Consider the following 24,254-nt stretch of genomic DNA (forward strand, 5'->3'; position numbering starts at 1 on the left):
TGTACTATTGTCTTGGCAATCGAACAGGCTTCCAGCTGCTACCAAAACTCTTAAATTTGGTTGAAGTATGGCAAGGATAATGTCACTGGAGCTGGCACGCATGTTAGAAAAAGACAGCGACTGGAATGATTCGGATGATGAATGTCACCGTGGCGATAGAGATGATTCTGATGATGATTTAGTTGATAACAATGGTGCTGAAGATTGTCCACTTGATTTCATCAAGCGATACGAGGTATTTCATTGTGTTTCAAGTTGTAACAGAACTGGAAACTCTTATTTCTTCGTGCATGTTCTTTGCCGTCTGGTCCTGAGGTGGTTCAAAGTGAATACAATTATTTGACAGCGTCGTACTTATCTAACCAGTGTAAGAAACATTTGTACTATGGTTTATTAGTGTTATGGCAGTCCTTGTTAATCCTACAATTATTTTACAGATGTATGAGGCTGATTTCCAAGACTGGGGACCACCTCCAAGTGATTTTGTAGACAAAACTGTAAAAGCCCTTACAGTTAGAGACTGGAATCGTTGAAGGTGACAATGACAGAGAGGTGGAACAGATGGCTAATGTCGATGTATGCATGTGAATAGTATGTTTGTTCACTGTATATAGCTACTACTTAATTTGTTAGGTTTACCAAGAAACCCTAGAGGCTGGTGTTTTGAGTATTGAAATGCAGCAACTGGTATGTTCCAATTGTTTTGTAAGCACTTGTAAATAAGTTTACTCATATAGGATGCTGATGTTGACATTGAGAGCATGGACGTATGTTCCAGTTGTGCTTGTGAACAGTTTTTGATTCAGTTTTACAATAGCATGCTGATGTTGATGTCCAGGACGTGGCAGGGACAACTGATGTTGATGTCCAGGATGAGACAGGGACAGCCGATGGTAACAATAGTGCAAGTAATGATAATGGACCTAACGGGGGAACACCATCTCTGGGCATTTCTATAGATCTTTCCAGTCTTTTTAGACCACCCACCAGGTCAGCTAATCCACCTTTGCCATCAACCTTTACTTTGGCAGGGGATCCATTTACTCAGCCTGTAGGACCAAAAAAACCCTTACCTCCTGAAGCTAGGCCTATAGACTTCCTTGAACAAATTTTTGACAATTCTCTTCTTCGTCGCATTGTGTGGAAAATGTTGTAGTATTGTAGGCTAATTATGGTAGTATTATGTAATGTAATGTATGAATCACGTGTAATGAGAAAACATGAGAAATGGTGTCACATGAGTAACTGTTGGGCAGCGTGTGAGGAACGAGTCGCAGAGTCGATCGAATAGTGAGACGAAACTCCTGTAGCAAGTGGCGCCCAACGTGGGGCTCGACAGCAAGACGATTCATCGACCTAAACCCGAATTCCTTGGTGCCGGGTTGACAGGCACCTGTAGAGGTACATTAATTAGAATTCACGAGAGCGTTTGTTTGCTGTTGGTTTGCCCCCCCTGTAGAGTTGTATTTTGAATCGATGTCGCAGAAGAAGGACCTGGAGCGGCTCAGAGCCATTCGCGGAGGCCACCGAGGGATGATCACCAAGCTCACCAAAGAACTAGACAGTCTTCTGGCACTACCAGAACCAGGTGAAAGTGTTGGTAGATTAAATGTTATTCAACAACAATTACAATCAAAATTGTCTGTATTACAAGCGAGTGATAACGATATTTTGGCGCTCTGTGACCTCTCTGAAATAGACCATGAAATCGAGGAATCTGAGCAAATTAATGCTAAGGTGTTAGACTATGATCGCCGAATTAAACCATTCTTAAACCCGACAGTTGCAGTAGCTGCTACCTCTGCTTCAATGACAGGCTCACTTGTGCTTCCTCCTACATTGTCGGCTGCGAAAGCTCGATTACCCAAGTTAGAATTGCACAAATTCAAGGGTAATATAATGCAATGGCCAGCCTTTTGGGACTCGTTTAAATCTTCAGTGCATGATAACGATGCCTTATCATCAGTTGACAAGTTCAATTATCTTCAGTCTTTACTGGAGGGGCCTGCTAGTAAGGCAATACAAGGTTTACCCCTGACCGAAGGTAATTATAATGATGCGGTGGAACTGCTGAAGGCAAGATTTGGCAATACTTGAGTCATTATTGCAGCTCACATGGACGAGCTTGTTAAGTTGCCTGACTGTTCTCAAGACCGTCACACTTCATTGAGGTCGATTTATGATAAGATAACTATCCATACTCGTGGACTAAGCTCTCTAGGCATAAACTTGAGTGAGTACGGCAGTCTTCTGATACCTATCCTTATGCCTAAGCTGCCAGAGGATATGCGTTTACGTATAGCTCGAGCCCACCCTGGGGAAGTATGGAAGATGGAGGATATATTGACTACGATAAGAATCAAGGTAGAAGCCAGAGAAGCCAGTAGTCTGAGTAAGGTAACAGCACCTCGAAACACCGGTTCCAAGCCTGTTAACCCTGCCGCCAGTTCCCTTGTTGCCAACGGACAGTTACCAAAATGTGTTTACTGTCAAGGGGAACATTATTCGGCTTCCTGTACTGTAGTCAAGACAGCGAAGGACCGAAGGTCAACACTTATTCAAGGAGGTAGGTGCTTTATTTGTTTAAGAACACACCATCGAGCCAAGGACTACGATGTTCGTAAGAAATGTCGCCATTGTAATGGTCGACATCATCAATCCCTATGTGAGAAGGCACGACCTGTTGACGAACAACCCCCAGTTGATAAGCCAGCTACTGAGACTACCTCTAATAGCTGCAACAACTCTAAGTGTGATCAGTTGGTTTTGTTACAAACTGCACGAGCACTTGCCTCCGACGAGGGAACTGGAAGAGCCGTAGCAGCTCGTATTCTGTTCGATACTGGCAGTCAACGGTTCTATATCACAGACAATTTGGCTAACCGATTGAGGCTGAAATCCCTAGGCAAGGAACGATTGCATCTGAATACATTTGGGGACCATAACTTTAGACGCAAAACTTGTAATGTTGTTGCTGTTCATTTGCGCAAACTCAACGGAACAGAAGGAGTAACCATACAAGCTCTTAGTTTTCCTACCATTTGCTCGACACTCCCCAGTTTGGTAAAATTGGATGACTTTCCTGGCCTTTGTGAATTAGATTTGGATTTAGCCGATCCCCCTTCCAGTGGACCAGAGGCAATTGATATACTGATTGGTTCGGATTGGTACTGGAATATCGTAGGAGGAGAGGTAATACGCACTCAGGGTGGACCCACAGCCGTCTGTAGTAAGTTAGGTTGGCTACTCTCCGGGACTGTATCGTCTGACACATCCTTGCATCATGTTTCTTCAAATCTGGCTTTGTGGCAAGGGGTTACTGTCTTCAGCCCCCCAGAACCAGTGGATCACCTCAGGACTGCACTCGAATCATTCTGGGAAACGGGAAACCATAGGCATCAAGGAACCAAGTGATAGTGAATGTGCTGGAGGCTTGTTTCTCCAGGATGTCAAGTTTACTAATAACCGGTACGAAGTGAGCCTTCCGTGGAATCGAGATCGATTGGAAGTCCCTGATCATTTTGACCTATGCAAAAATAGGCTCAAGTATTTGCAAAGAAGACTCAAGTCTCGGCCTACAGTAATGTTGGAGTATCATCGCATAACAAAAGGATCAACTGAGAAATGGTATATTAGAACCAGTTTCCAAGGAAAACAAGGCTGATAAGGCCACGGTGGGGTGTGCTCATTACATGCCACATCACCCAGTGATCAGACAGGACAAGAGCACAACCAAGATCCGTATCGTGTATGATGGCTCAGCCACATCCAAGGATGGTGTCTTGTCACTGAATGACTGCTTGCAGGTTGGGCCTAATTTAATTCCCAAGTTGTTCAATGTCCTCATCCGATTTCGATGTCACCCCATTGCCTTGGTCGGTGATATTGAAAAGGCTTTCCTTATGATAAGTATTAAGTACCTTGATCGAGACATGCTCCGCTTCCTTTGGCTCAAGGAACCCTTCAACGAACACAGTGATATCATACAATTACGTTTTACACGCTTAGTCTTTGGTCTTAAGCCATCACCAGCTATATTGGGGGCTGTCCTGGCTCATCATATACAGGAGTTTCAAGCTACTTATCCAAAGACAGTGGATACTATGGGACAATCTCTGTACGTTGATGACTTGGTGGCAGGTGGATCTGACGTTGTAGAGGTGTTTGAACTGTATCAAAACGCTAAGGCCATCATGGCACGAGGAGGATTTAACCTGAGGAAATGGAAATCTAATTCCCGAAGAGTTTTGAAGATGATAGAAGAGGCAGAATCTCATCAATCTCATAGCCTTGATTGCTCAGTTGAGACTCCAATGAATAGCCAGATGGAAAATGAGAGTTCGCTAAAGCTTTTAGGAGTTGACTGGGATAACTGTAGAGATGAACTCACATTCAACTTTGCTGAGCTATCAGAGTCAGCAAGTAGACTGCCACGAACTAAGAGGTCCCTTCTGAAATTTACAGCAAGTTTGTTTGACCCATTAGGGTTCTTAAGTCCATTTGTCATCACCTTGAAGATGCTGTTCCAAAAACTGTGCACTGATAAGGTGAACTGGGATGAACCTTTACCACTTGAGATCCAGGGTAAGTGGGATTCTATTTTACATGGCCTGACATTATTCTCTAGCATAAGAATTCCACGGTGTCTGATTGTGCGTACCATGCCTAAGAGTACATACTTACATGGATTCTGCGACGCATCAGAACGAGCTTATGCTACGGTCCTGTATCTCAGTTCAGTTTATGAGAATGAAGTTGTTGATGTCAAGCTCGTTTGCTTCAAGACTCGAGTGTCGCCAACCAAACCTCAAAGTATACCTCGCCTGGAGTTGTTAGGGGCGGTGATTCTGTCTAGGCTTGTTCATACTGTAACACCTCTATTGCCTCCACTGTCAGGTGTATCTCTTTGGACAGACTCCATGACCGTGCTGCATTGGATAAGAAATCGCAAGAATTGGAAGCAATACGTACAGCACCGTGTTAGTGAGATAAAGAAGTTGACAAACCCGGATAGCTGGAGTCATTGCCCTGGAATACAAAACCCTGCTGATCTTCCCTCTAGGGGTTTGTCTGCCACTGAACTGCTGTAAAGTAACTTGTGGTGGAATGGGCCTCCATTCATAGCGCAAGTCCATGTTGAACCACCTAGCTTCAATGATGCCATTTCAGAGGAAGCCAAGGCTGAGCTGGCAAAGTCACCAACCAATTTAACGCAAGTTTTGACCAATCAGGGGACTGTTATAGAAGATGGGGTGCATCAATTGATTGATAGTACTATGTATAGTTGTCTAGAAAGGCTGTTACGTGTGACCGCCTATGTAGTCCGTTTTGTCAACAGACTTAGAAGGAGTAGAATAAATGGCACGGGGAGTTTGTTGAAGGCAGAGGAAATCGCCCACGCTGAAATACTGTGGATACGAGGCATTCAAAAATTGGCGTTTCCCCAAGAAATCCACTACCTGAGAAAACTTGGAAGTGCTCGCCCGCCACTGATTAGTCAGTTCAATTTGTTTGTTGACACCAAGGCACTGCTTAGATGCCGTGGACGACTCAATCTATCAAACCTTCCCGTATCTGGCAAACAGCCAATCCTTCTACCAACTAACCACCATTTTGTTTCACTGCTAGTACTGCAGGCCCATGATGACTGTAAGCATAGTGGTGTGAATGATACATTGATTTGCCTACGAGAGCGGTTTTGGATATTGAAGGGGCGTCAAGTGACAAGGAAGATAATTCGAGCCTGTGTAACCTGTAGAAGAATTGAAGGACCACCGTACCAATGCTCTTCAGCACCAGACCTGCCTTTGGAACGAGTATCAGAGGACCCACCGTTCTCCCATACTGGTGTTGACTTCGCCGGCCCACTTCACATTGTGTATAGTTCACAGGGAACAGATATGGAGGAGAAAGTGTATGTTTGTTTGTTAACCTGTGCCTCAACCAGGGCGGTACACTTAGAATTAATCAGGGATTTAAGTGTTGAGACCTTTCTCCTGGCCCTGCGTAGGTTTGCTAGTAGACGAGGATTGCCGGCTACGATCATCTCTGACAATGCCAAAACCTTCAAGGCGTCATCCAAGGAAGTGTCAAAAATCATTCGATCAGATGAAGTTCAGAAGTACTTTACCAGAAACCAGATAAGATGGAGGTTTATTGTTGAGAGGGCCCCTTGGTGGAGGGGTTTCTGGGAGCGTTTAATTCAAACGGTAAAGAGATGTCTCAGGAAAACCTTGGGCCGGACCACCGTCATGTTTGATGAGCTTGCTACTCTAGTAACTGAGATAGAATCTGTGATCAACTCAAGGCCACTCACCCATGTGCAGGACGATTTAGACGGAATCAGTTATACCCTGTCACCCTCTCATTTGATTTATGGTAGAAGAGTCACAACCAATCCTAATGACAGTTACTTTGAAGTCATCAGTACTAGTGAGACTTTGACCCGTAGATCCAAGGCTCATCGACACCTGCTAACTCAGTTTTCCCGACAGTGGTGACGTGAGTACCTGTTAAAACTACGAGAGACTCATGCCTGTAAGATTAGGACTCAGGGTGGCTCACAGATTTCTGTGGGTGATATCGTGGTGGTGAAAGACGATCGGACTAAGAGGTTATTCTGGAAATTAGCTAAAGTTGAGGAATTGCTTACTGGGAAGGATGGGAAAATTCGAGCAGCTGTTGTTCGTGTGTCCACCCCCAAGGGAACCACTCAGTTACTCCGGAGAAGTGTAAAGCATCTTTTTCCTATTGAGGTGCCATCTCAGTACAAGGAGAACACCACTGCGGAAGAACAAGTCAATGATCCCAATAACGGGCAGAACAATTGTAACCAGAGTCTGGATGACCACAATCACGATGGACTAAGTCAAGGATTGAGGCGCAGTTCAAGGATTGCTGCAAGGGCTGGAACTGAACACTCTAATTAGTATATGATATTGTGTGGATTTATTGTATGTAATAATTTTAGAACTGTTTGTTGTTCCCACTTCCAAACCCTGGGGAGTGTGGAAAATGTTGTAGTATTGTAGGCTAATTATGGTAGTATTATGTAATGTAATGTATGAATCACGTGTAATGAGAAAACATGAGAAATGGTGTCACGTGAGTAACTGTTGGGCAGCGTGTGAGGAACGAGTCGCAGAGTCGATCGAATAGTGAGACGAAACTCCTGTAACACATTGTGTGAGACCAACCTATATGCACTGCAAAAGGGTAAGTATGATAGGTTGGTATGATCTGACGGTCCCAGAACTTAAGGCCTTTTTAGGAGCGTGCATTTTAATGGAAATAACGAGAACGTCTTGAGCTACCCAATGCTGGCTCAAAAGTGACATTTTCGATGTGTTTCCCATGATAACTGGTGCTTTTGTTCGTGATCGTTTCATGGATATCTTGTGGACCTTACATTTCAATGATAACAAGAAGGCTGCACCTAGGGGGTCCAATGAGTACAATAAGTTGTACAAACTTAATCCTTTAGTAGACAAGCTTTCTAAAATCTTCTTACATAATTTAGCCTTGCAGATGAGATATATTCTGCTGTTCGTAGACGTCGACTATATATATATATATATATATATATGCATGTATGTATGTGTGTGTGATAACAGCTAGTGATCGAGCTGAAACTCATGGGTTTTTCCTCATGAATGTATGAGGTTCTTTCCCTGGAGATGGGGGCCCTAGCCATCTCCTAAATGAGGCTAAACCATTTTATTGCTGGCCCCAGCTCGTATTTTAATGTTTTGTAATTTTATTGAATGTTACAAAATAATATTTTTTTCAATAATACATTTTTTTTAAATTCATTACAAGAAGTGACGTGGTCTAGTAGATGTCACACACAGGAAGTGTGTCTCTCTGCTAGATCCGTTTCCAACTTTGATGTTGATAGCTCCTTGTGTGTCGAAGAGATGGCCGCCTAGAGCGAGGAGTGTACGCGTCTTCTGTAATAAAGGGATACATGGTTAACACTGGTTCACTATACTTGGCTTACCTTGTAAGGCCGTCACTGATCGACAATTGACGTTCGTTTCAGCCAGTTCGGCGGTGCCACTTCAAAGATATTCACTGTGGAGATAAATGCATATATAATTCATCCCGCTCCTCAATATTTTTATAAGCTTACGTACTTGCAGACTTCGAGGGTCCCACTCATCAGCACTGTTTTAAGTGCAAACGAATTTTTGTGGTTATACAAACGTCACACACCGGATGTTATCTAGTTGTGTATCTTATGTCCAAATTTGGAAGTACTGGCCTTTTCTATGGCGACGATATGAATGTCTCGAGCGGATGGTGTAACTTTCCCCTGTAGTAAAAAGAAGAACGGATTATGCTACGAAGTATAGTATACTCCAACTACTAGAACAATTCATTGTGAGTTCTTATACTAAGTTTCAGACGACTAGGGACTTGGGTGTTGAAGTTAGAGCGTTGTGAACAAACTCACTTATATCAAGAAATTACCAGAAAAAAACTTCGGTAATGCCCGTTTATGGCAATATATTAGCCATTCGATAATAAAGGGTTAAACCAGAACATGTGAATGGGTATACCTTTTCAGATAGCCACGGTTTTTTGGTAATTGGTCCATACACCTTGTCATTACAATCTCCCCATGAGATAATAATACGAGCTAGTGGAGCTACTAGGAGTTTTCGCCCGGTGGGACTCTAAAATACTGTAAATGTGGTTAATCGGTGTGTGTCGATGTTGATCTAATCCTCGATCTAATCAGTTTTGTTAACCTCCACTCCAGACTTTTATTCTTTCACGGGTTCTTTCATACTTCAACAACGGTGTACAGCCTCTGCATTAAAGTACACCTCACCATGAAATGAAATCCAGTTACAACAAGACTTACTGTTGATTACTCAGTCTCGTTACTCTCAATCTCCTTCTTGGACTGCCATTTTAAACAACATTTGTTCAATTTTAATTAAAACCGTGTATCACGTGTGTCCACTTGGGGTGTTGCAGTTACATTCCAAGGGACTTCCCCTAAATAGATCACGTGATAATTGTCAGTCTTGTGTGGTACTTGTCCTTAGTCATGGCTCAGCGTTGTGGTACGTGTGTACTATAGCCTACTATAGGATTTTGTGTGATGATGCATATGGTCGCATAGAACGCATGATGGTAGGGCAAATGCTTGCCCCTAGCTATGCCTATGGCATTAACTAGCTTTTTCTATAGCTACTATTATGTTGCTGATACATCAGGGCACCAGAGTAAGGTGAAAGTGGTAGCTAAGTCGACTGGTCTGGGCCTCTGGGACATACTCCCTCAGAAAATTTTAGCTAAGCATACTGCAACTTTTAGCTAGTCCTTCAGTGACCAAATTCACTTCATCAAAGTTTGTTTAATTCCAGTCAAAAAGGCTTAGATCTCAATGCACTGGTTGTATCTTCTGATGCCCTACATACATTGTCCAAAAGATAGTTAGAGTTCCACATTAAAATGAACTCTTGTTATATGCTTGCATGGACTCTTGATAATAATGACTATATGTATTTATTTATTATCATTAAATGCTATCCCACTAGGGTTTAGCTTTCAAGTTGCATATACAAGATATTCTTTCATCTGCTGGTATAAATTGCTATTCCATGTACTATGAGGCCTGGGAAATGTAAGGCTCTAGCTCCACACTACGAATCAAATTATATAATGTTCAACACAATGATAAGATAATTGTCAGAGCAGAGTTCATGGTTATTGTATCAGCAAAGAGTTTTGAATATTAATTGAGATGTTTTATTTAAGTGCATTTTGATTTCCTCCTATAATTCTTGTTCAATTATCTGATATCTTGTTGGTTTCCCTCCATCCTCTTTACTGATCCCTATTTATTGATTTTATATGACTAGAAAATCAGTACACCTTGTAAATCCAGTTACAACAGTTGATCTAAATATGATGATGATGTAGTTATTGAGATGAGGAGATGCATAGTGTTTCCCTACAGTGCCACAACACAAAAACACTTGAAATGTAATCTGAGACTTACATGTATATAGTGAACTAAGTAAGATCACTATAGCTGCTGGAAAGCATTGCATCGTATTACCATCAATCAGTACTTGTGCAATAAATTGTCTGTATTATGAATTCAGTCAAAATTATGCATAGCTAGCTGTGTAGTAATTTGTGGTACTTGCTAATTATGAGCATAATCTAAAGCATTTACCACAGATGTGAGATGTTGTAAATAGTAAATGAATGCCACAGTAAACATAAATCTATAGAACAGTCTGTCTATTCTACACTGTAAATTCACTTCCAAATTTAAAGTATGAACAGTCTGTAATGTGCATGCCTTTGTCATACAAGATGACAGGTGCACATGTTAGACTCTCCAAGATAATAATATTATTGCTAATTTCCCAACATCAGTTATCTAAATGTTACCATTAAATTTTTAACAATTTTGTTGTTCCCCCAGTGGGACTATGACTATATAGCAAAAATGAGTGATATTTATCTCAAAAACACCTTCACTGTAAAAAAAGACTCGTCCAAGAAACTATAAGTACCTGTAATCCAATGTAATTAAAAACAGCTCAGTTGTAGGGAAAGACTTCATAAAAGTAAAAATAACTGGTATCTTAAGAGCTGATATCTGGAGCGGCCAAGAATCAATCTTACTCATACTAAATTTTTTTAATCACCTTGCATTGGCTGTAAAAAAAGTGTATACCTGAAGCGGCCAAGAATGAATGCTGATATACAACTAATTGGAATTAACAAAAAGTTTAACATCGAACCTTTATCTTTCAGCTGTGTTCTACATTCACTCTTGCTGCATCATAAATTGATTTCTTTTAACTCTAATTGGCTGGTAATTTGCTCTATACATTGAATATTAAAAATAGGCGACTAAATTACCAGCCAATTAGAGTTAAAAGAAATCAATTTATGATGCAGCAAGAGTGAATGTAGAACACAGCTGAATGATAAAGGTTCGATGTTAAACTTTTTGTTAATTCCAATTAGTTGTATATCAGCATTCATTCTTGGCCGCTTCAGATATCAGCTATTTCAATTGCCAGTTACTTTCATGGGTGCACTTTTTACAGCCAATGCAAGGTGTTCTAGCATGGATTAAAAAAATTTAGTATGAGTAAGATTGATTCTTGGCCGCTCCAGATATCAGCTCTTTAAGATACCAGTTATTTTACTTTTATGAAGTCTTTCCCTACAACTGAGCTGTTTTTAATTACATTGGATTACAGGTACTTGTAGTTTCTTGGACATGCCTTTTTTTACAGCGAAGGTGATTTTGAGGTGGATATATATATACGCATATATAATATAGTTATACAACGGCCACGAGTGCTCTGCCTGATATAAACGCACGAGCCTGAGGGCCGTTAGGCCCGAAGGAAAGTGCATTTATACAAGTGTACGTTGTATAACTGTTATGTACCACTCACCTAATAGGTGGGGAGAGTCTCACAAGACAGCTGTAACACTTATAAAGGCCAGGTTTCTAACATCGATTGTGGGTAACCAAGCTGGACGTTGCGATGACGTTCCCCCTGCAGTACTGCAGCCACCTGAGATATTGAAAGTTAGTACACTATGGTTTACATCACTAACCTGCATTCGCTGTTCGACTCTCATCATGTAGTGCTCAGCGTGCCATATAGACTAAGCACCAGACTAATCACCATAGTGATTGTCTCGAGCGAAAAAAGCAGCTAAATAGACGGTTTAAGTAAACAAAACCTAACTACTAAACGATACTAGTCTAATTCTTACTATTCACACTGGCTAAACTCGAATCTGGTGGCATGACAAAACTGGTTACCACAATCGAACGTAAAGGTTAGTATTATTTAGAATATATTTGTTTTATTGAGTCATTGTCGAAGTGAACTACAGTTTAATCTGGACTAAGATAGCACCAGACTAGTAAGGTGTATAAGTACGTTTATATATATGTAGACTAGAGTTGTGGCCACCCGCGTTGGCTTTTTCGATTGCCATTGGCTGCCTGTAAACATTATACGTATTGGTGACGTTATGGCCCACAATCAACCTTTACATGTCAGGCTATAAAAGAATTCGAGTGATCTGTGAAGTGCCTTTCCACCTATTAGGTGAGGTGTCGCAGTGGTCTTCGCCACCGGCACTTGTGCTATGCTGCACAAAACGCAGTCAGTGCAATATATGTATATTGCACTGCGGTCGGTGCATTATAACTTATAATGCACTCGTTGTGGTCTACAAAACCACAATCAGTGCGTTATAATGCACTCCCTGCGGTCTGCAGCAGTGCAATATACAAATTATGGCACTGTTGGTGCCTTTGAACTACCCATGCACAGTGGTACATATATATATATATATATATATGTACAGTTTATGCATTTACTTGGTCATTATGTACCTCCTTCTTGAAAATGCATGTGCATTGAATTAAGTGAGATCAATAATAAAACTTGGTTAGGCTACCTTGATAGACACAGGAAACAAGGAATAAAATCATATGGTCTATGTACATGATACTCATGTTTACGTACAACTCTCTTGAAGTTTACTGTACAATTAAATAATTAAATGTCTTGCAAGATATATAGTTTAGATCTTAAATTTTTGCAAGATCTTGCACATCTTGCAATTTATTTTCTGTATCTTGCAAGACATTTCTTACTGGGAAACTAGAGGATGGTTGGTGGTCATCAGAAACAGCAACATTATGGAAAAGATCGTTGACATAGTCTAAAGAATGAGTTGTATCAAGCACAGAATCCTTTACTTGGTGCCGGCCAATAATGTTGTTAACACCACCCCACACAGATTGTAGATCTTTCCTTGCCTGTGATGTTATTTACTTTTTATAACAAAATACATCAAATTTTCAGTTGTTGATTTTTCAATTTTTTGTAAAAGGAAATATCAGCACTATTGTTGGTTAATTCTGCTCTTCTTTTGGCTTCTTTGTTCTGGATGTTTGAAAGAAGGGATGGTGTAGCCAAGGAGTATGGCGACGAGAGCCCTTACACATAGCAAGACGTAGAGGAGCAAATGTATTTGACGTTCAGTAAGGATAGCTTTACTGAACTCCCACATATCATCAACATTATCATAGATATCCATTGCTACACCCATCAATGTTAGCATTAAATGCTATAGTAATACTCGCTATTTATAAACATTAGGGGTAAATCAACCAGACATCGTCACATGCAAGTGTACATACTTATATTGGGCAGCACAGTGAGCATACATATTAGACACAGTGACACTGAGTAAGGCGATTACTGGGGTGGGAGTCCACACTGTAAAATTTTTTTTGTCAAATTGACAAAAAAAATTGTCAAAGCTATGAAACTGTGATGACATATAATTTTTGTGTTAAATTAAAAAATACCGAATATCAACAAAGCACACTTAAATTTGACAGATGTATTTATCAAATTGACAAAACAATGGTCTTGCTGATTCAAAAACTGTATCTGTCAAAATGACAGAGCTTTTACACTTAGTTTTGTTGATTTAAAATTAATTCTATTGTCAAATTGACAAAGAGTATTGTGTCAATTTTACAAAATATATTTGTCTTTTGTAAAGTATCGTAAAATTATGCTAATTCAACAACATGTGCTTGTCATGCTAACATAATATTTGTTCGAATGATTTGTAATCTCAACATTTGCTTGTTGAATTGATAAACAGCATGTGCTAATTCTACTAAATATCTTGGCTGTTTTGGCAATGTATTTTATGTTAATTCAACATCATCATATTAATTTGTTATTTTTTATAATTTGTTTAGGAATTTTTGTGCCAAAATGACATAGCACTTTTGAGCTATTTACATATATACCAATTAGTTAAATAATCAACTGAACTTTTTTTAGGAGAGTCTTATTTGTGGACATCCCTAACCACACACTGTAAAAACAAAGGTGTTATGAAACACCTTTGAGGGTGCTTTACTTGCCATTTTTGTGTGGCTCCTTTAAGAGTGTATTGTTACACCCTAAACGGAGTTTTGTTACACTCTACAGTAGGTGTTATGAAACACTTTAAAGTGCATGATTACTCCCATGTTATAAAGATTTTACAGTGGTAATTGCCCGAGTAATTGTAGCGTAATATTATAGTTACATCACAACTCACATACTGAGTACGAAAAATGTAATTATTTACACAAGAAAATATGGTATACAATATAATGCACAAAGGCAATTAAGTTTACAACTTTTGTAAATTAGCTAATAATGTCTTTACTGCAGGTGGTACAGCTTGTTCATCTGCAAGACAGAACACGTGATGCTGCAAGAAAATCAGTATCCCACTGATCAACTTCGGGTAAGAGATGTCAAAGACGTAATATGATGACATCAGATCAACTATGGCATTTCTCAACGACTTTGACTCCAAAATGATTTCAGATTCACAACAAATGAAGAATTGGCTGGTTTCTGTCCCTGGTTTCCCAGTAACCAATATAAATGGCTCAGACTGATCCAATTCCAAAATTTCTTGATCAATATCAGTTTCAGTAGACTGTAAAATGAACTATGAATGAATGCTTTATAATATATTTTACTACTAACTTCAGTGAAATACAGCAAAAATCCCTTTTTTGGTCCTCGCAGATAGATTAGTTTTAAAAGGATTTCCATACAAATCATGTCTTTGGCATCTGCAATTAAAAAAAATGGTGGTGACATAATGTACAAAGTAAAACCTGACCATCTGGATTGAAAAGATCTTCACATTCAGGTAGGCTTCTAATCAGTTTTTTAATCACAGGACGTGTGGTTGACTCAATTTCTGCAAACTTCATGATTTTTTGTCCCCAGTCTATCCAATTCTCGATTACTGCGGACACATCATCCAACGAAGCTAGCACCTTGAATTCTCGTCGCAGCTGTGTGCATCAAAAGTGATAATAGTATTTTTAAAATAGTGTAATCAATTTAATTACACATCTTATGGTCCTCAAATGTGGAAACTCATTAAAAATTTCTGAAAGTGTTGGTGACGGATCTTCTTGTATCCATTGGTTTCTCCTTTGTCTAGTGATGTCCATCCATCTCTTCACTTTGCTGAATTGATTGCCTTTTTTCTTTCCTTGGCCATTGAAGGCATCTGAAATAAGTGTAAGTATAATTACACACTATTTCAATAACAATAAACAAACCTTTTAATTTCTTTACAGCCCTATCATGCTCTTCCTGAGTGACATTTTCCTCATTGTCCCCATAATACACTCTTCTTCGCTTAGGTGGTGGTTCATCATCATCAGCCAACTGGTTGTTTTTTAGCCCTCGGCGAATATTCTTAAAAGAATTTCTTAAACCCATTTTCCATGTAGTCTACAGAAAAATAAATAACAGTTATAACTATAGATGTCCAAATTAAAACTCACATATTTGGATGGTCCATCAGTGTCACCCAATATTTGGTATTTTTCAATAAGGTTTCTGCAAATGGTGGTGTACTGCTCTGGTGTTGGGTACAAAGTAAACGCTGTTATGTATGTTCTCAACACTTGGTAAATTTCACGCTTAGCTCTTCCTGTAATGATTCCATTGTTGATGGCACTCTGTATATGTGGAGAAAAACGGTTTAAGTCTGGGATAGCAAAAGTATTATGCCAATCAGAACTGCTAGCTGAATTTGCTTGGAGAGTCTGTGGCCTTACTGGCTGTACAACAGTAGCTACAGATCCTTGCTGCGATGCTGGCTGCTCTTTGCACTGTGACATACAGTCACAGTAGTAACGTTATAGCTAGTTAGCTATTAAATTACCTTCCGCGCTTTCTCCAGAATTTTTCGGAGAGCAATTCTATCTCCAATCACTGTGGCCAAAACTTTCAGGTCTTCCTTTCTTAAATCCAGAAACAGTGAACAGGTTATCCTGTTATCAACAATCTTGGTCACCACATCTTCGTGAATTCCTTCTGATGTTAAATATTCAGCTAAGAAATCCGCGCTTCCGTCAACTACAAACTCCATCTGATTATCTCAAAACAATAACTAGGGCCCATTAGTTAGACTGAACACGCCTAGATAGCAGTTTTAACACGCCCAAGGAAAAACTTCACACCCAAGTACGACACTGCTACGTTGCTGACACGTGGCTGCAACGAACTGTCGATTGTGGCATAGCTAGACTATATTTTCAGACTTTCATTACATTAAAATTCAATATACTTTTTGGTACCATTGAGTGGTCATACCAATCGATACCACCTATAATACTAGCGTCCAATTGTTCTGGAGTGCATTTAACGCAATACTCCATTCTCGCAAGCTGTTGCAGCATATAACATTCACAGCGGACGTCTTCCAGCCTCTCAATCGTTTCTAACAAGACTTTTGTTGTATCAGCTCGAGTATCAGGGATCCTTCGTGGTCTTTTTCTTTGACGTGGTACTGGTACACATGAAGTCTCACTGCTAGCAGATCCGAAGGCTCCAGGCGTTGCAGCCGGAAGTGGTGAGATTGGGGAATTCAATGGGGGTTCCCTGAACAAGTCCAGATTCGTCCAAGCAGCTGCTGTTTTTCTCGAGCTGTTTTTCTCGAGCTGTTTTTCATAGCCATATCTCACTGCTTCTAATTTAAGCTCTCGGTGAAGTGGTGATTGAAGTGAGAAAACACGTAGCTAGTGCTCTATCGAAGGAGTGTTCCTCGACCGGCGTGTTCAGATTGTGTCATGTATGTCCCTATACTACAAACTCTACAAGCACTTCTTCAAAACAAAACTGTTGTTTCGGAGGTTAGTTAACATACTTACATGCATGAATTTTATCCTTGTATTCATGTGTAACAGATTGAACATGGTCACCTAACATCTCCAAAACTTGTTAATGATTATTGTGATGGAGAATATTTTAAAGTCCATCCTCTATTTTCAGTCCATACCAATGGACTGCAAATCTTCTTGAACTTTGACGAACTGGAGATATGCAACCCGATAGGATCAAAGGTCAAGGTTCACAAATTAGGTTTGTACTCAAATTGAATTGAATAGAAATAAATTGTATGCTAATGTTTTCAGGCTCGTTTTACTTTACGCTTGGAAATTTGTCACCAAAGTATAGATCAAAACTAACAAGCATATATCTTCTAGCGCTTGTCAAATCCACCTTTATTTCAACTTATGGTATGGATGTTGTTTTGAAACCTTTCATCAATGACATGAAAAAACTGGTATGTCTAGTGTGCTTGCAAATACATGTATGTATTTGCATTATAAAAGTATGCATAAACAATGAAAGCTTGGCAAATCAGCAATCAAACCAGCTGTTTGACAAAATTACAATGGAGAAAGTATGCATTATAGGTAATTAGAAATTAGTAAATTGGTTGAAGTTTCTCTAATTAATTTGTGCCCTGCCAAACTTTTATCATTCACACTATTGACAGTATTTTTATTCCACGTATATAGGAACAAGGGCATCAGTTTCTTATTCACGGAACACCTAGGCGAATGTTTGGGACACTTGCAATAGTGTCAGCTGACAACCTAGGAAGTCTGGCACTTGGAGGATTTAAAGAAAGTTGTACTTCATTGAAGATGTGCAGGCATTGCATGGCTGAAAAAGGAGAGGCACAAACTCAGGTATGTGGCATATATTATTTTAATGCAATAAGCACAACAAACATCTCAACATACTTGGCACATATGCATGTTCTGAAGTACTGTAACACATTTCAGAGTATAATTGTGACTGGATTTGCGAAAAGGGGTCTTCCACACACATCCAATTTACGAACTTTGGCAATTCATAACGTGAGATTGGAAAAGTTTATTGCCTTGAAATTTGGACAGTAGGGAGTACCAACGTAGGGTAAGTAATGGAGAAAATTGCAGGTTTGTATCTTTCTTGAACACAATGTTATGATCTTCCAAGTTCATAGAATTGGATGTGTGTGGAAGACCCCTTTTCGCAAATCCGGTCACAATTCACCATGTTTATTTGAAAGGGCTAACTAAGTATAGTCTTTCATGCAATTTGTACAGTGCTTTGTAGCGACAGCTTATATATACACTTGTAAATATGTGACCGAATTTTGGAAAATCACCCATATGGGCGCATTACCTAAAATATTTAATGATCAAATGGCAAACTTTATAGTACAAATCTACTTGTTGATGGTTTTAAGCCATTCTCAATACCTTAAATTACAAGAAAATTCTTGAAATATTTTCAAAACTGTACCCTGCTCTTATTAGCAATCCACTAAACATGAAAATTCTAATTATTTCATGCACGCCCATATGGGTGATTTTCCAAGATTCAGTCACATATTATATGCACTTACTGCTGGCATTTATATCTTAATGCTTTTTCTGTGATTACACAGTTTATTGAAAAAGATTTTCAGCTATGAAATAAACATGACCACAAAATACAATGTACAGATATTGAAAAAGATAAATCAGGAGAATCATCGAAGGAATATGGAATTAATCGAAATTCAATCCTCAATGAACTTGAGTATTTTCATGTATGTGATGGTTCACTCCTCCCTGACATCATGCATGATGTTTTGAAGGGCGTATTGCAGTATGAAATGAAACTGATGCTTAAGCACATGATAAGTGTTGAAAACTATTTTTCTCTTGATATTCTTAACACCCGACTGGAAAGCATTGAGCTTAGTGGTACAGAATCTAAAAGTAGACCTACTTGTATATCACCAAGTAATATGAACTCAGGAGGAAATACTCTTAAGCAAAGTGGTTAGTACTACAGCAGACCCTCAGTTGTCCAACCCTTGTTTATCCAAAATTGGAAATGAAAGTATTTTAAGTACAGGTGTATGCTCTATTGCAGTATTTCAACAGAGCTTTGTATATAAATGTATGGGCTTCAGTTATCCAAATAATTCACTTATCTGAATACTTATCATTGTTTGAGAATAAACGGGTTTGGATAGCAGAGGGTTCATAGTATTTGTTTTGATTTTATTGTGATTTCCACTTGACAACTGTAGCTTCTCAAATGTGGCTGTTAGGACGGATATTACCACTTGTCATCGGAGAACATGTCCCCGATGATGATGAACGATGGATCTTGTTTCTGTGTCTCATGGATATTGTAGATCTGTTGTTTGCACCAACAACATCTGAGGACCATGCTGTCTACCTCAGTAGTCTAATTAATGATCACCATGGTGACTTTGTTTGCTTATATCCAGATGCAAGTGTTCTTCCGAAATTTCATTTTATGGTGCATATGGGAAGATTTATGATCAAGTAAGCTATCTGCTTAAAATGATTTATCTGGTAGCTATGTTTATATACAGATTTGGGCCACTTGTTCATCACTGGACAATGAGGTACGAGGCAAAGCATTCATATTTCAAACAATTGGCTCAATCTATGGGTAACTTTGTAAATGCTCCATATTCTCTGGCAATGAGGCATCAATTGTACCAATGTTATTTGAACTTGAATGGTAATGATCTCCCTGGATGGACTCACGCACAGAATGTAGAAGCTGGTCCAGGTATGTGGTTTGTCTTACTTGTTTCTACATGGATTTACTGTATGCATATTGCCTAGGAGTAGTTGTATCAGATGAGCTCCCTGAATTTACTGACCTGCTCGGACACCCTGTATTAAGTATATATAGGTAAGTATTTAATATCTACCTTTCTTTGTTAACCACATGCTTGCACTACTAATGTATGCATATACACTACACACATGGGGTACACACTATACATGCTACAAGTGCATTGAACACATGCTGACATATGACAGGTATATATACACTACGCATACACACCACAGGCGTGGGCACTTGGAAGTCTCACCTAAACATCTTCTGTTATTGTGATGCATGGGGACAGTTCATTTGCTTTTCCAGTTAACATCAGGTACCTGGTGTCACCAAATACTCACACTGACAGCCATACAAATTGTACACTTGTGATTACTGCATAGTAGCAACAACAAAACTTCAACCCATGTGGGAATCTATCTGTTCACTTGGTTACTTTGCTAATCTACTCCATGATCTGTAGGTGCAAGTGGGTGAAAGTGAATAATGAGGAGTTTAAGATATCCAGTGGAGTCATCGTTGGAGTGAAACATGATCTACCAATAGTTGGAGTGATTTGTCAAATTAATATCATAAATGGAGATACAGTGATCTTCAGTGTTGATCACTATGATACGTCATTTGAGCCTCACTACAGAGCTTACATATTGGATGAAACATCATTTTGTTCAGCAAACATTTTCCATTCCAATTTATTTATCCAAAATTCAGTTCATATTCGAACTTCTCATGTGTATGAATTATCAGGAACTTTTGTAATTTTGCCATTTTCTCTTTGTGTTGCTGTATAGCTCAATGTTCTGTTTCAGTTTCGAACAAAATCATACAATAGCTACTTACGTTAAGATGGCTTTGTAGATTATGTACACATACTTTGACATAATAGCAGGCCAATTACAATGGGAGATATTCAAGTTGTGACTGAAGTTTCATCCACGCCAGAATTTCTATGTAGCAGAGTTCAAACACAGGCTTTGGAACAGTAATTCTGCGTCTTCTGTGTTGTACACACGTGGCAGCTCAGCGAAATGAAGGAGCTACCACTGGCTAGGGCCTCGAGAGTTTTCACTTCGTTACACAAAAGGCCTCTAACAAAGCGGCCAGCAACCATGACAGCATGAAGGTTGGTAAACTACATACCATTACTTCATGCAAATAGTGGGTGAATAGCTATACTCACAATCGTCCTTTGCATGGATAAGTTGCATACATTCGAGTAATTCTAATTAAAGAACACCACACGATCTGCAGATTTATGATACAAGGAGGTGTCACACAGGCTCTTGCTGGGCGATTGCAGTCCAGCAAACTTGAAGGTAACAGTTAAAACTACTAAATCGCTATACAGTTGGTCAAAATCAAGATGAAATTAATGAAGAGTACAAAATCCACAATCGAAAACTATACGAATTTAAAACCAAGATTACGGAAAGTTGAAACTCACAAGACGTAAGATTCCCCCAAGAAGATGCTACAAAGCCACAGAGACATTTGATTTCTGTTGCATCTATGATGCTGGTTTATACGTATTATAATGGTGGAGTCTATGGTTTGTATAGCATGCAACAAGAGCTTACAATAGCTACTAAATTACAAGTGCAAGTGCGAATTAGAAAAAAGGAAATACGAGAAGAAAACACTGTAAGCACTTCAAGTCACAGGCCAAGGTGAAATGTTGCCCGGCCAAGACTGTGGTCACAGGTTCTCAGGTGGACACCCCTTTTGCTAGCCAGTCAAGTGTTAATCAGTGCTGTCTCATACTGGCTCATCGATATTGCTTCCTGCTATGTAAGTAGTGTACTGAAAGTGCATTCATGTGTAAGTTTCTGAACTGTTGTATAAAGGTCTATATTTGATTTACGGCCTATAGCTACATGCATAATGATACATAGCTGGTAGCTGTGCTTTATATGGAGGAGTATTGAAATAGCAGCCATGCACATCTACTGTAAAGGTTCAATATTATGAGTCAAAAGGTGACCTCTAGCAGATTTCACTCTGCATACCAACTAGAGTATTACACTGATGTATATATTTACTATATTATTATTTTACAAAAAAAATTATCCTTAGAAGCTATTAACACCCCAAAAGTGTGCACAAACACCTTAGAGTGTACACTAACACCCTCAAAAGTGTGGGTGTACCCAAACACCCCTAGTAGGGTGTAATCAAACACCTTTGTTTTTACAGTGCAATTGAACAATTTATCAAACCTTTTAACTTTTGGATCTAAATGAAATGACAAACTTCTCAAACTATGTGTGCACTTAAATCACATGTACGTAGGTTCTAAATTCAGTTCACAGATTTGTATCAGTCCACAATTTCTTGATCGTCGTCCTTTACAAGATCATTGAAAGCCCTACATATACCCGAAACATGAACGGCAACAACTGATGATTTGCTTTTCTTTGATCTTGGATCACTAGCAATTTTGGCTATTTTTTCCTGAATGAAAGTGAAAAATTCTTTAGCTTTTTCTTGGTAACTCAAATTGAACACATAATGATTTGCTTTAAGTATGTTGGATCTTCTCACTGGAAAAGTATGTGCTAGAAGAGTCTTGATAACTTCGTGACATGGCTTATTTTTAGCCAATTCCTCCTTGAGGTTATCCATATTCGCGATTCGTCATCATCAGCATTATGCGGTATGCTGGGATAAAAGTGCTTGGTATTCAATAGACATTTTTGCTTCTTTCTAGGACCATCACACATTGGAGAATTACCACGGTTCACATTTTGACTGCGAGTATAAATGAACCATTTCCAGGAATTCTATAAATAAGATTTAAATACACAAAAGGAAATGTTCAAATTAACCATTACCAAAGTATCTCCATCATCTTCCGGTGAAATAATTGGAAATTTCATTAGTAGAGCTTTTGCTACATGTTGACAATCTTTCAAAGATGGTCGTGAAGTATAGGTCATTAACAAAGTGGTTAATGTCTGCACCATGTATTTACGATCACCCTCTGTTAACAACTTGGATGCTAACTTAGACTCAGTCTGGCTGCGGAAAGATGGAACTAGAAATGGAACAGGAAGCTCCTACAGTATATAAAATTGGGTTAATATTAAATGCAATCACATGCACACGACCTTCCTTTCCTCTGGCATAAGTTTCCGTTTTCTAATGCTGGGTGTAAACCTGAAATATATTAATTGTAATTCTTAATGAAACTGTAACTGAAAAAAAAACTTTTTCATACCTTTTCACTAGCAAAACTTGATGAACTAGGGCTAGGACTAGGAGGATCATGATAACTACAACTAGCCTCTTGACTAGCACCACTGCTTTGGTCTAGTGCATCTGTACTCTATAATTTAGAACAATGAGTCAAGACAACAGTGAAAAAATCTAGATTCTTACACTATCGTTGGAATACAAAGCTTGAATTGCCTTATACAACTTCATCCGAGGACCAACTTTTTGGACCACATCTCTCAGGCTATCGGGACCTGGTTTACACCCAATGAGAGTCACCAATGACTCACCATCCATATCATTGAATATAAAAGTACCTATGCACATTTGTAACTATATAATACTGTAGACTTACGTAATATGATTACACACTCAACTACTTAAACTCATAGTATTGAAACATTTATTCTAGGAATTTTTTAAAGCACTCACCCTTAAACACCTGGGCAACTTCATTGAGTAACTTCACATCGTCGATTATCCACAAACACAAATCTTCTGTGGTCATTTCGTTTAATGTCTCCATCACACAGTACCCTGCAGCACTTGGACCTGTATGCTCACTGTAGCTACCTTCCTTTATAAAAGTTCACTTGTATACCGCTGGCGTTTGGCTCTGTAACACTTAATTAATGACAATCTGCGCGATTAAAATAATACTTGACACTGGGGCACTCATCATTCGGCGCCCGCTACCTTCGTTGTAACGGTGTCCACCCCATGCAGACTCAGGTGCGGCGGTTGTAAAGTTCGTTCCAAGGCTTGTTCGACATGCATTCGTCTTCGCCGGATAAGTTTCATGATTGTGTCTATTGCTGTTTTCGCTCTAATGACAGAGTGATTTTGATAAAACATCTGTTTGAATCCCACTGTCTTCAAGAAAATTTCCGCTATGGATGTGAAATTCCGTTGTGTGCTCATTATTTCACTACTGGAGCTACTTATGCATCGTTTTTGACTCATTGTAATCGAAAGCATGGTAACTGGAGAAGAATATTATCATCTGATATTCATTGCTCAGATGATCACACAGACCACCAATCAATGGATACTGATCATGATAGAGCTTGCGGTGATATATTCTATCAGCTTGAGCTACCTGATACAGAACTTAATGATGGGAGTAGCTTTAACACTGACAGTGTTGGGCAAGTTACTTTTTAAAAGTAACTAGTTACATATTACATATTACTTGCAGCTGAACTATTTAGTTACAGTTACATATTACCCATAAAATAAAGTAACTGTAATAATATTACATATTATATTACTTTGTGTCCATAGCCTTAAGCTGTCATGTGTGAAATTACCACCTTATCACGTGACACGATTGCATTGTTGGACAATGTGCAAGTCTTGATATAAGTAAGTAACTGGTGAATAAGCCTCATTTAGTAGGCTTCATTACTTCGTTGTGGCTAGGCGTTACTCAGTGGGTTACTAACGAGATTAGTAACTTCGTTACTTTTAGTAATAATATTACATAATTTTAGATTC

At 39.1% G+C, this 24,254-nt stretch overlaps 4 protein-coding genes across 5 annotated transcripts in view; 3 read left to right on the forward strand and 1 right to left on the reverse strand.

The window, feature by feature from the left end:
* LOC136244226 (uncharacterized) overlaps positions 1-24,254 on the forward strand; it is a 144,367-nt gene that overhangs the window by 103,247 nt on the left and 16,866 nt on the right. The window lies entirely within an intron of this gene.
* On the forward strand, positions 1,477-6,929 carry LOC136244093 (uncharacterized). The gene is made up of 5 exons (XM_066035611.1): positions 1,477-2,044; positions 2,111-3,192; positions 3,612-5,086; positions 5,150-6,496; positions 6,548-6,929. Exons 1-5 carry the CDS (start codon positions 1,477-1,479, stop codon positions 6,927-6,929), a joined length of 4,854 nt encoding a protein of 1,617 aa, XP_065891683.1.
* On the forward strand, positions 13,952-20,372 carry LOC136244591 (uncharacterized). 2 transcript variants are annotated; one of them, XM_066036153.1, is made up of 9 exons: positions 13,952-16,747; positions 16,802-16,976; positions 17,030-17,181; positions 17,420-17,593; positions 18,340-18,718; positions 18,973-19,234; positions 19,285-19,487; positions 19,550-19,613; positions 20,008-20,372. In XM_066036153.1, exons 5-9 carry the CDS (start codon positions 18,514-18,516, stop codon positions 20,333-20,335), a joined length of 1,062 nt encoding a protein of 353 aa, XP_065892225.1. In that variant the 5' UTR covers positions 13,952-16,747; positions 16,802-16,976; positions 17,030-17,181; positions 17,420-17,593; positions 18,340-18,513; the 3' UTR covers positions 20,336-20,372. The 2 variants fall into 2 exon arrangements, with proteins under 2 accessions (XP_065892225.1, XP_065892224.1); XM_066036152.1 differs by having other exon boundaries at positions 14,570-16,747; positions 19,544-19,613.
* Positions 14,212-16,544, reverse strand: LOC136244094 (uncharacterized). Its single transcript, XM_066035612.1, has 7 exons — positions 15,778-16,544; positions 15,395-15,724; positions 15,167-15,341; positions 14,951-15,114; positions 14,716-14,893; positions 14,577-14,665; positions 14,212-14,526 (listed from the first exon to the last, which is right to left on the reverse strand). The coding sequence occupies exons 1-7, from the start codon at positions 15,982-15,984 to the stop codon at positions 14,212-14,214; spliced, it is 1,458 nt and encodes a 485-aa protein (XP_065891684.1). The 5' UTR covers positions 15,985-16,544.

This window comes from Dysidea avara, chromosome 14, assembly GCF_963678975.1.
Source record: "Dysidea avara chromosome 14, odDysAvar1.4, whole genome shotgun sequence".
Lineage (NCBI taxonomy): Eukaryota > Metazoa > Porifera > Demospongiae > Dictyoceratida > Dysideidae > Dysidea > Dysidea avara.

Coding starts and splice junctions, on each gene's coding strand:
- LOC136244093 (XM_066035611.1), top strand. CDS start 1,477: ATGTCGCAGAAGAAGGACCTGGAGCGGCTCAGAGCCATTCGCGGAGGC. Junction 2,045..2,110: donor AGGTTTACCCCTGACCGAAG/GTAATTATAATG, acceptor TCATTATTGCAG/CTCACATGGACGAGCTTGTT. Junction 6,497..6,547: donor ACTCAGTTTTCCCGACAGTG/GTGACGTGAGTA, acceptor CTGTAAGATTAG/GACTCAGGGTGGCTCACAGA.
- LOC136244094 (XM_066035612.1), bottom strand. CDS start 15,984: ATGGAGTTTGTAGTTGACGGAAGCGCGGATTTCTTAGCTGAATATTTA. Junction 14,666..14,715: donor AGATCTTTTCAATCCAGATG/GTCAGGTTTTAC, acceptor TTTTAATTGCAG/ATGCCAAAGACATGATTTGT. Junction 14,527..14,576: donor TTTTGCTGTATTTCACTGAA/GTTAGTAGTAAA, acceptor TTCATTTTACAG/TCTACTGAAACTGATATTGA.
- LOC136244591 (XM_066036152.1), top strand. CDS start 18,514: ATGCATGATGTTTTGAAGGGCGTATTGCAGTATGAAATGAAACTGATG. Junction 19,235..19,284: donor ATGGGAAGATTTATGATCAA/GTAAGCTATCTG, acceptor GTTTATATACAG/ATTTGGGCCACTTGTTCATC. Junction 19,614..20,007: donor CCTGTATTAAGTATATATAG/GTAAGTATTTAA, acceptor CATGATCTGTAG/GTGCAAGTGGGTGAAAGTGA.